This window comes from Ursus arctos, unplaced genomic scaffold (assembly GCF_023065955.2).
Source record: "Ursus arctos isolate Adak ecotype North America unplaced genomic scaffold, UrsArc2.0 scaffold_8, whole genome shotgun sequence".
NCBI lineage: Eukaryota > Metazoa > Chordata > Mammalia > Carnivora > Ursidae > Ursus > Ursus arctos.
In genome coordinates, this window is record NW_026623100.1 from 37,009,174 (window position 1) to 37,024,531 (window position 15,358).

A 15,358-nucleotide genomic window follows, 5' to 3' on the forward strand; every position below is an offset into this window, starting at 1 on the left:
GGAGAAAGACCCAGTTAGAATTTTAACCCATACTAACTTTAGGCCCTTGTCTCAGAATAATACTTCATGACCTTTGCTTTTTAATAATACATGATTACTTATAATGATATGCATGATCCAAAAATGGTTCTCAATTCCTAGGTAGGAATTCACTTAATTTATTACACATAACAAGTAAACTTATTGTGCAGCATTTCATGCAAGGTACTGCACCATACACAAAGCCAGAGATGATTCAAGCAAGATCTCTATCTATCCACAGTTTGTAGCTGGAAATCAATCAAGTGGGCACAATGGTATGATGGGAAGTTTTAAAGTCAAATAAATCTGTTTAAATCCTGACCTTGCCACCTATTTGTTGTATCTCTTACAAAGTACGTAACTTCTCTGAGTCCACTTTTTTTTTTTTTTTTTAAGATTTTATTTATTTAGGGGCGCCTGGGTGGCACAGCGGTTAAGCAGCTGCCTTCAGCTCAGGGCATGATCCCGGTGTTCTGGGATCGAGCCCCACATCAGGCTCCTCCGCTATGAGCCTGCTTCTTCCTCTCCCACTCCCCCTGCTTGTGTTCCCTCTCTCGCTGGCTGTCTCCCTCTCTGTCAAATAAATAAATAAAATCTTTTTTTTAAAAAAAAGGGGGAGAATTGGAGAAGGCTTCATGGAAGGTGCACAATTTGAAATGAGCCTTGAAGGATGGGTGAGATTTCAACACACACAGTTAAAAGAGACAAACAGCACCAAAGGCAGAGAACAGCTGGGTGTGCCTGACAAAAAGCAATACTTCAGTTTGGAAGGAATATCTTGGGCAAATAGAAAACTGAGAGAGACAAGGATAAAATGGCGGTCATATTAATGGAAAGTCTTGATGGTCACAGAGAAGATTTTATACTTAATGGGACGCACTGACACTTTCTAAGTAGCAGAATCATTTGGTTAGTCCTGAGATGGCAGCAGTGCACAGAATTAAATGCAGTGCTCAGAGAAATGTTGCTTAAAAGGGTTTTAGGCAGGAAAGATTTGAGGAACTTTTATATAGAAGATGACTTTCCCTTAAAGATGGCCCATCAAGTAACTGCCCAGGAAGGAAGGCCAAGGACAGGTACCACTGTAGTTTTAGACGAAGAAACTAAGGCAAACCGAAATGGGTTAAGAGAGATCTTGACCTAGGTCATATAAATTAACATTAATAGCAGACAGGGAAAACAAAGTCAGGATTCCCTCCTCTGGGTCCGTTACTTGAGACAGCATTTCCTCTCTCTCATGCATTTCTGAAAGATAATTATCAGGATAACAAGGATAAAGTCTCAAAAGTAGGCTCTTATGCTGAGCATGCAAAACGGGTAGGTGTGCATGCAATTCTTAATCATACAACTGGAGCTGCAAACACGCTTGTGTACTTACCTCATCTCTTAAAGGACAAGGCAACACTTTAGAAGTCTAACTGTGGAAAACCTTATTATTATAATCATTTCTGGGTGCCTCATGAAAACAGGTAGGCCACCTTAGTCATCAAAACTTCAAGGGGAAAATAGTTGCAAATTTCAATAATTTTCCCCCCTGACCATTCAGTGTTCAGTGAAGCGTAATCCAGGACATCCCCTCCCACTCAAACCTTCTCTTTCCCTCTCTATCCACACACGCTCTCTCTCTTTCTCTCTCTCTCTTACATACACACACCTACACACTGCCTTGTCCCTTTGGTTATGTTACTAGCGTGGTGACAAAACATCCCTGAGAACTAAGAAAACCTGGGGATTTCAAAATATAATATAACAAGGCCGTGTGGTTTTCTCTTTGCAGTTCCTTGCATATATATATTTCTTATTATCCAATCTCTCTTTGACAAGAAAGCCCCTCTTGCTAGGGAATTTAAAATATGAAAAGAAATATGCACATTAATTAAAAAACAAATGATTTTTTTTTTCTCAGAAATAGCTCCTTCCTCTCTCATTTCGCACTGTAAGTACACAAGAGCAAATCTCAGACACAGCTCTGTTTGGTTAATACATTTTACTAATATGAGCTTCCATGAAGACCATATCTAGCACACTGGGAAACACAAATACAAATGCCGGGCAGTCTCTTTTGCTGTCAGTAAAAACCAGAAGAAGGTATATTTTTAGAAGCCATACCAATTTGACTCTAGAGTATGTAACAGTTGGTGAATACAAATACGGGAACAGTGGCTTCAAAAAGAAAATCTCTATACTAGACTACACAGAAATATGGCATTTGTGGAAGCAATACTGAGGATTTAGGGCTGTGAGTTACCTCTGACTTTGATTCTAGATAGTACGATAACACCGAGAGGTTCCAGTATTTAGGTAGCAATGGCAGCTCAAAATCAACAAAAAAAGGAAAAATCCTCAACAAATTACTTATAGTATAGACCTGCAAGAAAGGTCAAAACTCTACTGGCGGAAAAAGCATAGACTTTGTGTTAGACAAACAAGAGTCTCATTAACAGTACTGCTTCTAAATGGCCCCGACATTAAAGTAAGTATGGGGCTGACATATGATAGCTATTGTATAAATAGGAACCAATGTATTATATGATATATATAAACATTCACGTTTACTGGGTGTCATTTTTATATCTGAAGAACAGAAAAAAAAAACAAGTAAGATGAATATAGGGAATACCTGTCCAGGATGGCTTCGCATTTGAACTACTGCATTTTATTTCCCATGAATTCCAAAATCTGACTCACTCGAGTAACTATACAGTGCTGGGGGAGACATTACAGCCAAAATACTATTGGCCATGTCCCTTCCACAAAATGAAACACATTTGTAAAAATCTTTCTTCAATAAAAGTGGGTTTTTTTTAAATATAAATTAATTATCAAGGACAGAATAATCTTGGAACACAGAATAACAATTCCAAGTATCACCTTCCCCCACCCCCAGAATTATAAAAGCAGCAAATGTTTCATGACAGAAAAAAAAATTTTTTAAACACAAAGAAGCAAAAAGAAAAAAGAAAAGGTATATAGAGACTGGTATAGTTAAACCAGGCAGTACAGAATTCTAGAGTCTTATCATATATAGTATAGATGATTAATGTGTGTGTATCTATATTAATAAAAGTGAGATCAGATCTTGTTTTCTGACTGCCTAAAATACAACATCTGCAAATTTTCCCAACAGCGTCTTCTGAGTTTGAAACAATGGGTTATATTGTTATATATTACAGATACTAACCTTTGGAAATACTCATTAATTACTTTTGTAGTAAGCTTACATTCTACTTCCTTTATTAATTCTCGTTAGGTATCTTACAGAACATTTTATGTGGTCAAATTATTAACCTTTCCCTTAATGATTTCACTCTTTGGTGTCATCCTTATGATGGTGACTTCTTTTCAGATTACAGAAATATTTGCTAATGTTTTTACTGGTTCTCCCATAATTTCTTTCTTTTTAAAAATGTAAACATGTGGGTGGAGGGGTGGGGAAACTCGGTGATGGGCATTAAGGAAGACACATGATGTAATGAGCACTGGGTGTTATATGTAACTGATGAATCACTAAATTCTACCCTTGAAACTAGTAATACGCTCTATGTTAACTAACTTGAATTTAGATAAAATCTTTAAAAAGTTAAAAAATAAATTAAAATGTAAACATGCATTTGACCTAGAATTTATTTTGATATATGAAAACATCTTTTTATCCAAAGCAGATAGTGGTGGCAACAGCAATTACTAATGTCACCTTTATCTTATACTAAGTTCTTACATGTACTTTGAACTATTTCTAGATTTGATGTTCTCTTCCTCTAATCTATCAGTCTATTCCAGTGTGAGAAGGGTATTAGTTAAATTATTTTTGGTTTATAATAACATTTCTATACTTGATAGGAAAAGACCACATTCAATTTACTTTTTCATATTTTTTGGCAAATATTGTACATTTTTGTCTACAAATAAATCTTAGAATTATTTAGTTAAAATAATCCACCACCACCAAATTCACTTATTACTCATGGCAATTTGATTAATTTTGGAAAAATTCTTTGAAATATGATTATTCCCACCTAAAATGCTGTATTTGTACATAATAAAGTCTCTAAAATTATTTTGTGACATGTTCTTCACATTAGTCCTACAAATAATTTGTTAAGTATACTTACAGAGATTTTATAACCCAATAATGAATAGTGCTTTTTTTTTTTTTGCAATATATTTTCCCTGAGGGTATTGCTAATATAAGAGAAGCTGATTTGTTTTCTAAGTGGACCATCTAACCAACGAAAGTCTTATTGGTCCTAATTATTTTTTAGTTGATTTTCTGGAGGTTATCCAATCACACTGTAATAATCTATGAACAATGATAACATCTATTATTTATTTTTTAACTTTATTTGACAGAACTTCTAAAGCAGTAATAAGAAGTATCTTCACCATACTTCTGATGTAAATGCAAATAAGTGTTTTCAGTGTCCCACTGCTAAATCTATAGTGGTTGCTGAACTTCATATAGATGCTCTTTATCATGTTAATGAAATATTCTATTGCTTGAGTTTTAGTAAGTGTTTTTTTTTTATAAAGATTTTATTTATTTATTTGACAGAGATAGAGACAGCCAGTGAGAGAGGGAACACAAGCAAGGGGAGTGGGAGAGGAAGAAGCAGGCTCATAGCGGAGGAGCCTGATGTGGGGCTCGATCCCGGATCGCCAGGATCACGCCCTGAGCCGAAGGCAGACGCTTAACCGCTGTGCCACCCAGGCGCCCCTAGTAAGTGTTTTTTTGAATCAGGAGAGCAGGCTGGATGTTGTGGAATGCCTTTTTGGAATTCACAAAGATGATCCTCATCTCTTCCACTTAGTAATGTGATAAATTAGATTAACAGATTTTTAAATATCAAACCATCCTTGCATCTCTAGACTGAATCCTACATAGTAGTGGTAAATTACTTTCTCAAAACACTTAGGAACTGACTTGCTAAACTATTGATTGGTTCATCATTTGCTCTTTTGTGCTACTTCCGTCTGGCTTTGGTGTTAAGGTGAAGCTAGATGAAATGACCCAGTTTTCTGCAGGCCAATGCTCCCAGCAAGCAGTATACAAGTCAGTGGAAAATGGAGAGACACCAGACAGCTATGAAGCAATGAGGACTAAAGGGAATGACGCTGCAAAGAGGGCGAGCCTTTTCGAGGTGAGCTGAGGCTCTGCAGCCGGCCCTGGAGGCATCAGCCCAACGCAGGCATAGGAACAGACTGAGAATCTGGATTAGGTGCAGGCAAAGAGTGACTACTGGGGTGAAAAAAAAATCACTGAATTGTTGTTGCTTCCATAGGGCTGAAGTGCCAAAATTGGAGATCTGAGGGCCAGTTTTCTCCTCAAGACATTTTCTGAATCCTAAAGCTACAAGGCTAAGGAAAATAAGGGTCTAAGCCATAACCTTTGAAAAACAAAGTAAGATTTCCCACAGTCTTAGTGTTTACAGAAAAAGACTCACTAGCGGGAGGATTCATGAGAATCTCAGGTGGGAGCTGAAAGATCTTAAGGGAGCGGTGAATTGACCCTGACAATCTGCAACCACTTTTTTCCTGTTGGCAGTCACTGATCTGGGTAAGCCTCCTTCTCAAGACATTTGCCAAACTCTAAAATTAAAAAAGGCAGGAGGCTGAAGAGATAAGGTTTTTCTGATAAGTGGAAAGTTCCATAATCCTCTTGGTCCTGAAGAGATGATGGTGTGTCAGGTTCTGATTAAAAGCTCTGAAGAACCACATCCTAGCAACAGGGGCAAACCAAAGGTACACTGCATCTGCAACCCAAGCTGGACCCAGGTTAGCCACGATGGGATGAAGATGATGAGGCTCAAACCATGAACCACCTACCCATACTACCTACTTAGTAATGGAAGGGATAACCCAGCTCTGGTGGGAGATGTTAACACCCAGAACCTCTACATGTTTTAAATGCAATGTTTCAAATCAAAACCACATGAAGATACCACCTTACGCCAGTTAGAATGGCAAAAATTGACAAGGCAAGAAACAACAATTGCTGGAGAGGATGTGGAGAAAGGGGATCCCTCCTACATTGTTGGTGAGAATGCAAGTTGGTACAGCCACTCTGGAAAACAGTGTGGAGGTCCCTTAAAAAGTTAAAAATTGAGCTACCCTATGATCCAGCAATTGCACTACTGGGTATTTACCCCAAAGATACAGACGTAGTGAAGAGAAGGGCCATATGCACCCCAATGTTCATAGCAGCATTGTCCACAATATCTAAATCGTGGAAGGAGCCGAGATGTCCTTCAACAGATGACTGGATTAAGAAGATGTGGTCCATATATACAATGGAATATTACTCAGCTATCAAAAAGAACGAGTTCTCAACATTTGCTGCAACATGGACAGCACTGAAGGAGATAATGCTAAGTGGAATAAGTCAAGCAGAGAAAGACAATTATCATATGGTTTCTCTCATCTATGGAACATAAGAAATAGGAAGATCGGTAGGAGAAGAAAGGGATAAAGAAAGGGGGGGTAATCAGAAGGGGGAATGAAGCATGAGAGAATATGAACTCTGAGAAACAAACTGAGGGCTTCAGAGGGGAGGGGGGAGGGGAATGGGATAGGCTGGTGATGGGTAGTAAAGAGGGCACATATTGCATGGTGCACTGGGTGTTATACGCAGCTAATGAATCATCGAACTTTACATCAAAAACCAGGGATGTACTGTATGGTGACTAATATAATAAAAAAAATTATTATAAAAAAATAATAAAACAAATAAATGCAATGTTTAACACCAACCAAAAAAAATAATAGGAAGAGATACGATCATATGACTGATAACTAAGAAAAAAAATCAGAAACAATTCCACCTACATGTGGGTGAACGACACTTTACCATTAGTAAAAAACAACTTTAAAATGACTAATTAATATGCTCAAGAAAACAGAGAAAAGAAAGACAAATCAGATTAAAAAGATGGAGAATTTCACCAGAGAATTTGGGGTTAAAAAAAAAAATTAAATGGAGGGGTGCCTAGGTGGCTCAGTCAGTTAAGCCTCTGCCTTCAGCTCAGGTCATGATCCCAGGGTCCTGGGATCGAGTCCCACACCCGGCTCCCTGCTCAGCAGGGAGCCTGCTTCTCCCTCTCCCTCTGCCTGCTGCTCCCCCCTGCTTGTGCTCTCTCTCTCTGTGTCAAATAAATAAATAAAATATTTAGTAAAAAATTAAATGGATAATCTAGGACTAAAAGATACATACCTGAAATTCTAACTCCTAAGTTTTTCCTCTTGGAAATTCACTATGGCATTCACTATGTGTTTGAACGAATTACTTTAGGTGAAATTAGGAGAAACAGAAATAGACATAATATTAGGGACCATTTTCAAAATAAAATGCAAAAGTCAATGAAAAAATGATGGGAGAGTCTCTATATCTCATCAAGGGACGATAATTATAGTAAAAGCTTTTGCATCCTGAAGAGCTTCTCAGTTCGTTAAAGCACAAACATCTTTCACCAAACTAGGTTTTAAGAAAACTTTTTTCCATACAATGGGCAATGTAAGAGCAACTGTCACTTACGGGAAGGTGTGTGAATACAGCAAAAGTGCTTCGTAGAAAGGCAATGAGGTCTACTAGGTAATCACTAGCTTTGTTGCCCAAATCTCCAGTCATCCAGTCATAGTCAGCCAGCTGGAGAAACTGGTCGATCTTCTGGTTTAAGTTGGTATAAATCTCTTCTTCAGCTGCATGTCTGGCATCCTGTGAAATACAGAATTTTAAAAATCATTCAGACTTCCATAATCAGAAATTCCTACTTGGAGACATCTCACACTTACATCCATTAAGTAACAGAACTGGGAATAATAAGTAATATCACAGTCTCCATGAATTTTTCTTTTTCAAAAGCACAGGAGAGTCTTTTCTATTCTGGGTCTGCAAGACAAGCTATTGTTTTGCTTCACCAAATAAAGAATCTACCTTTACTGCCCTCAACTGTCTGCATCCTTTTTTACTTTCCTACATTGGTTCAAAACCATGCTCACTCTCAGGGTCTTATTCCTGTTCATCTCTTCTAGGACTCCAAGAACCTCCCTTGCTGTAATAATAACCTCTCTATAGCCCCTAGTCTCCTCACTTGCTTAAAGTAAGTATTCTGAAGTTTCGGCTTCATGCTATAAATATTCCCACTAGTTACTATCCTACCTCTCTAGTGTCTCTGTCATCAAGCTCCTTCAGATTGGTATACGCCAGTGTTTCCTGAAATGTGTTCTAAGGAACACGAGATCTGAAAAATGCTAACGCAACAGCACATGAGTTCCTAGATCAAATACGTTTGAGAAACCCTGTTTAAGAGATTCATGATGTACGTTTGCATATAAAAGGTTGTAACAAGCATTAAGGGACTAATGTTCCAAGAAAAATATTTTCAGGACAAACAGGTCTACTTGAACCAGGGCAATCAGGATTCCAGTGCTAACCATCTGTCACCATGGTTTGGTCCACAGTAACCCATGACTTCATGCTTCAACGTGCAATAATCATTTTCTAGTCTGATCTTACTTGGTCTCTGTTCAACATTCTCTCCTAGAACTCTGTTCTCCTTTGGCTTTCACAACATGGTTTTCTCCTGGTTTTACTTCTACTTTTCTGGCCTCTAATCCTCTCAATTTCACTGGGTGATTACATCAACTCCTAGAGCTTACACTCTCTCTATCCAAACCTACTCTTGTTAAAGACCTGTGTATCTTTTTTATGTATTTATTTATTCTTTTTCTTAGAGTGAGAGCCCAAGCAGGAGAGGGAGAGAGAGAGAATCTTAAGCAGGCTCCACACTCAGCATGGAGCCTTACGTGGAGCTCAATCTCAGAAGCCTGAGATCATAACTCGAACCAAAATCAAGAGTCAGATGCTTAACCAACTGAGCCACCTGGGCACTCCTAAGACCCATATATCTGATTACTTCCTGGGCATTAGGATCCACAGAAACTTTAAACACAGTGAGCCCAACACTAAATGGATCATAATCTCCACACTTCACCTGTCTAGTTCAGTCCAAGGCAGAGATCTACACAAGATATTGGATTCCATTCTTTCTTTCATAGCCAGTTACTGTGTACTGTAAATTTTAACTCCTAAATTTCTAATTCATACCTTCCTCTCCATTTTCATCCTTTTAGTGGCTGTATAATTTGGCAATGTATTTATATACTATAATTATAGGCACTGACTATATTTATATGAACAATGTTTCACTGAGCATTTCTGTGGTTACATATTTACACACTTGTATGATAATTTAATACTGTCCTTGAATTCCCATTTTACTAAGAGTTTTCATTAATAAACATCATTTTTTAGAAATTTAAACTTGAAGAAAAATTGAGCAGGAAGTACAGAGCATTCACATATACTGCCCCACATAACCCCCCCCCCACACTGTTTACTCTATATCAAAACTTCATTAGTGTGGTACATCTGTGACAACTGATGAACCGGTATTGATGTTTTATGATTAACTAAAATCCATAGTTTGCATTAGGGTTTGATCTTAGTGTGGTACAGTTCTATGGGTACTGATAAATCTATAATGTCACATATTCACCACAACAGTCTCATACAGAATAGCTTTCCTGTCCTACAAATCCACTCAGTTCTATCTGTTCAATCCTCCTTTGGTCATCCCCTGAATCCTGGCAACAACTGACCTTTTTACTTTCTCCATAACTTTGCCTTTTCCAGAATGTTATATACTTGGAATCTTACAGTATGTAGCTTTTCAGATTGACTTCTTTTCCTTAGGGATGTACATTTAAGCTTCCTCTGTGTCTTTTCATAGCTTGATAGTCCATTCCTTTTCATCACTGAATAACACTCCATTGTCTAAATGTATCATAGTTTGTTTACCCATTCACTTACAGGAGGACATCCTGGTAGCTTCCACGTTTGGCCAGTTATAAATAAAACTGCTCTAAACATACATGTGTAAGTTTTGTGTGGCTTCAATTTTCAACTCACTTGGATAATACCAAAGAGCATGACTGGTGGATTGCAGTGGTAAGACTATCTATGTTTAGACTTGAAAGAAGCTGATAAACTGTCTTCCAAAATGGCATTACCATTTTGCATTAGCACCAGCAATGAATGAGAGTTGTTGCTGCTACAGCATTTGGTGTTGTCAGTGTTTTGGATTTTAGCCATTGTAACAGTTGTGTAGTGGCATCTCATTGTAGATGAATTTACAATTCTCTCTCCATTCCTTAGTGAGGTGTCTGTTCAGATCTTTTGCCTGTTTTTAAATTGGGTTGTTTGTTTTCTTATTGTTGAGTTTTACCAGTTCTTTGTATATTTTGGATATGTCTTTATTAGATATGTTTTGCAAATATTTTTCCCCTACCTATGGCTTGTCTTTTCATTCTCGTTACGATGTCTTTCCAAGAGAACAAGTTTTTCATTTTAATAAAGTCCAACTTAGCAATATTTCCCTTGATGGATCATGTTTTTGGTGTTATATCCAAAAAGTCATAGCCACACCCAAAGTAACGGAGAGCTTCCCTTTTGCTATGTTCTACAAGTTTTATAGTTTTGTGTTTTACATGTAAGTCTATGATCCATTGTGAAAAATGTAAGATCTGTAATAAAAGTAAAAGCCTAATAAGTGTAATAATCTATCTAGATTATTTTCTTTCTTTTTTGCATGTGGATGTCCAGTTGTTCCAACACCATTTATTAAAAAGACTTTCCTTTCTCCATGGAATTGACTACTCCCTATCAACATTTGTTTGACTATATTAGTGTGGGTCTATTTCTGGGCCCCTTACTCTGTTCCTTTGATCTATTATCTATGCTTTTGCCAACAGCACATTGTCTTGATTACTGTCACTTTATAGTCAGGTACCGTCAGTCCTCCAACACTGTTCTTCAATATTGTGTTGGCTATTCTGGGTGTTTAGCCTTTCCATACATACTTTAGAATCAATTTGTCAATATTCACAAAATGACCTGTGGGGATTTGGACTGAAATTGCATTGAATTTATAAATCCACTTGAGAAGAACTGTTATCTTGATAAAATTTTAAGTCTTCCTATACATGAATATAGAACATATTTCCATTTATTTAGATATTTCTTCTTTTATTTCTTTTCATCCGAATTTTATAAATTTGATGTAGATCTTGTTTATTTGCTAAATTTATACCTATTTCTCTCTTTCTTGATGTTAATGTAAATGGCACTGTATTTTTAATTGCAAACTGATGGTTTCCTTTGCTGCACTGGTATAATAAGAAAGCAAATGACTTCTGTATATTAGCCTTGAATCCTGAGACTTGCTATATGCACTTATTACCTCCAGTAGTTTTTGTTAATTTTTTCATATTTTCTACTTAACACAATCATGTCATCTATAAACAAAGTTCTACCTTCCCAATCCGTAAATATTTTCTTTCCTGTCTTATTGCATGTTGAATAGGAGTGGTATGAAGGAACATCCTTGTACTTTTCCTGATTTTAGCAGGAAAATGTCTAGTTTCTCATTATCATGTTTGATGTTAGCTGTAGGACTTTCATAGATGTTCTTTGTCAAGTTAAGGAAGTTCTCCCTCTCATCTAGGTCTGCTGAGAGCACCTATTGTTATGACTATAATTCTTCTTTAGCCCATTGATGTGATGCATCACCTTGATTTCTAATGTTAAATGGGTCTTGCAGACCAAGAAAAAAATCTCAGGGTCATAGGGTATAATTCTTCTAATGCACTGTTGGATTAGGTTTGCTAATATGTCGTTGAGAATTTTTGTACCTATGTTCATGAGCGATATTAGCCTGTGGATCTTCTTCCCTGTAACGTCTGGCTGGTATTACATTAATGCTGGCCTCCTACAATGAGTTAGGAAGTATTCCCATTGCTTCTATCTTCTGGGAAATACTCTGGAGGAGTGGTGTAATGTCTTCCTTAAATATATGGAAGAACTTTTTTCAGCTTTATAAGGGTACAATTGACAAAATTGTAAGATATTTTAAATATACAACACAATGATTAGATATAGGTATACACTGTAAGAGGATACCCTACATCGAAATAATTAACACGACCGACACCACACTTTTTTTTTTTTTTTGGTGAGAATATTTCAGGTCTACTCTCTTACCAAATTTCATTTCTATAATATGGTATTATTAGCTATAGTCACCATGTTACATATTAGATGCCCACACCTATTCCTCTTACAGTTGAGTGTTTATACCCTTTGATCAACCTCTCTCTTTTCCCCTCACCTCTCAGCCCCCGACAACAACTTTTCTACTCTCTGTTTCTATGAGTTCAACTATTTTCTTAGATTCCACATATAAGTGATACCATGCAGTTTTGGCATTCTCTGTCTGGTATATTTCATTTACCAGAATGCCTTACTGGTTTACCCATGTTGTTGCAAATGACATGATTTCCTTCTCTTTTGAGGTTGGATGATATTCCATTGTGTATATGATGTGTGTGTGTGTGTGTGTGTGTGTGTGTGTGTGTGTGTGTGTATGCATATATAATTTCTTTATCCATTCATCCATTGATAGCCCATTAGGTTGTTTCCACATCTTGGCTATTGTGAATAATGCTAGAATGAACACAGAAGTATAGGGAAGTATTCAAAATGATGATTTCAATTTCTCTGGACACACACACAGAAATTATATATGGATTGCTGGATGATATGACACCTCCATTTTTACTTTCTTAAGGAATCTTCAAATTGTCTTCCACAGAGGTTGTAACCAGTTTACATGGCCACCAAGAGTGTACAACTGTTCCTTTTTCTCCACATTCTTGTCAGCATTTATCTTTTGTCTTTTTAACAGTTGTGAGGTGTGAGGTGATATTTCACTTTGGTTTTGATTTGCATTTCCTTGATGGTTAGTGATCCTGAACACTTTTGCATGTATCTGTTGGCCATTTGTATGTCTTCTTTGGGAAAATGTCTATTCGTATCCTTTGCTCATTTTTTACTTGGGTTATTTGGGTTTTTTGTTGTTGATTTGTATGAGTTCCTTTTATAATTTGGATATTAAACCCCTATTGGGATATGTGGTTTGCAAATATTTTTTCACATTCCATCAGTTGCCTTTTCATTTTGTTGATGGTTTCCTTTGCTGTGCAGAAGATTTGTAGCTTGATGTAGTCCCATTTGTTCATATTTGCTTTTATTGCCTTTGCTTTGGTGTCAAATACAAAAAAATCAATGTCAAGACTAATGTCAAACAGCTTACCCACTATGTTTTCTTCTAGGAGTTTTACGGTTCAGTCTTAGGTTTGAGTCTTTATTTTGAGTTGATTTTGGTGGATGCTGTAAGATAGAGGTCTGATTTCATTCTTTTGTATGTGGCTGTCCACTTTTCCCAACACCATTTGTTGAAGAGATTACCCTATCCCATTTTGTGCATTCTTAGCTCCTTTGTTGTAAACTAATTGTGCATACACACATTTACTTCTGGGCTCTCTGTTCTGTTCCATTGATTCATGTGTTTGTTTTTATGTCAATACCATTCTGTTTTGATTATTATAGGTTTATAATAAAATTTGACATCAGCAAGCATGATGCCTCCAGCTTTGTTCTTTCTCAAGATTATTTTGGCTTTTCACAGTCTTTTGTAGTTCCATTCAATTTATTTTTATTTTTATTTTTTAAAGATTTTATTTATTTATTTGACAGAGATAGAGACAGCCAGCGAGAGAGGGAACACAAGCAGGGGGAGTGGGAAAGGAAGAGCAGGCTCCCAGCAGAGGAGCCTGATGTGGGGCTCGATCCCAGAACGCCGGGATCACGCCCTGAGCCGAAGGCAGGCGCTTAACCGCTGTGCCACCCAGGCGCCCCTCCATTCAATTTTTAATATTGCTTTTTCTATTTCTGTAAAAAATACCAATGGTATTTTAATAGAGATTGCATTGACTCTGTAGATAATACTTTGAGTAGTATGGACATTTTAACAATATTAATTCTTTCAAAACCATGAACATGGACTATCTTTCCATTTACTTGTGTCTTCTTCAATTATTTTCAACTAGGCCTGGTGTTTTCTGTTTTAGAAGGCTATTAAACTGTTGATTCAATTTCTTCAATAGATATAAAGCTATTCAGATTATCTATTTCTCCCTGTGTAAGTTTTGGTAAACTGTGTCTTTCAGTGAATTGATTCATTTCATGTCAGTTACCAAACTGTGGGTATACAGTTGTTCATAATATTCCTATATTATTCTTTTAACGTCCATGGAATCAGTAGTGATAGTCTCTCTTTCATTTATGATATTAATAATTTGAGTCTTCCTTCTTCTATTCTTTATTAGCTTGGCTCAAAGTTTATCAGTTTTATTGATCTTTCTATGAACCAGTCTTTGGTTTCATTATTTATCTCTTTTGATTTTCAATAACAAAACCATTCATTTCTGCTCTAATTTTTATTCTTTTCTTCTGATTACTTTGGATTTAATTGGCTCTTCTTTTTCTAGCTTCTTAAAATAGCTTAGATTATTGATTTTTTTTTTTTTTTTTTTAGTAAAGCGATAGAAGTTTTTAAGTGAAGATACAGAAAAAGCTCTCAAGACTGAGAGAGGTTCTGACAGGGTTGCCAACAAGGGCCTTTAGGGTTGGTCTTTTATAGAAAGCTAACCAGGGAACTTAAATCCTTCAGCATCTCTATTGATAGCACCTTCAATGGCTCACTTCCTTTTTAGGGTTTGGTTTTAGAAATTTCTTCCATTCTGGGGCACCTGGGTGGCTCAGTCAGTTAAGCATCTGCCTTCGGCTCAGGTCATGATCCCAGGGCCCTGGGATCAAGCCCCACTTTGGGCTCCCTGCTTAGCAGGGAGTCTACTTCTCCCTCTCCCTCTGCCCCTCCACCCCACTTGTGCCCCCCCCCTCAAATAAATAAATAAATAAATAAATAAATCTTTCTAAAAAAGAAATTTCTTCTTTTCTAATATATGCAATTAATGCTATAATTTCCCTTCTAAGCACCGCTTTTGGTGATGCCACAAATTCTGATAAGTTGTATTTTATTTTCATTTAGTTTGAAATACCTTTTTTTAAGATTTCATTTATTTATTTCAGAGAGAGAGCGAGAGCAAGCACAAGCAGGGGGGCAGCAGGCAGAGGAAGAAGCAGGCTCCCTGCTGAGCAAGGAGCCTGATGTGGGACTTCATTCTAGGACCCTGGGATCATGACCTGAGCTAAAGACAGACTCTTAACCAACTGAGCCACCTAGGCTCCCCTAGTTTGAAATACTTTTTAATTTCTCTTTGAGACTTTTTCTTTGACCCACATGTTATTTTGAAGCGTGCTGGTTAATTTCCAAATATTTTGGGATTTTAAAGCTATCTTTCTATTATTTACTTCCACAGTTTA

General features: G+C 37.0%; 1 protein-coding gene across 6 annotated transcripts in view; it reads right to left on the bottom strand.

Moving 5' to 3' along the window:
• Positions 1-15,358, bottom strand: part of EXOC6B (exocyst complex component 6B) — a 600,511-nt gene that overhangs the window by 234,894 nt on the left and 350,259 nt on the right. For 5 of the 6 annotated variants that reach the window (XM_044392293.3, XM_057309029.1, XM_044392302.3 and 2 more), the window contains one exon: positions 7,550-7,729. In XM_044392293.3, the coding sequence (XP_044248228.1) occupies positions 7,550-7,729 (180 nt within the window). Of the gene's footprint in view, positions 1-7,277; positions 7,301-7,549; positions 7,730-15,358 lie in introns of those variants that run through there. The other variant, XM_044392306.3, reaches the window with a different exon arrangement.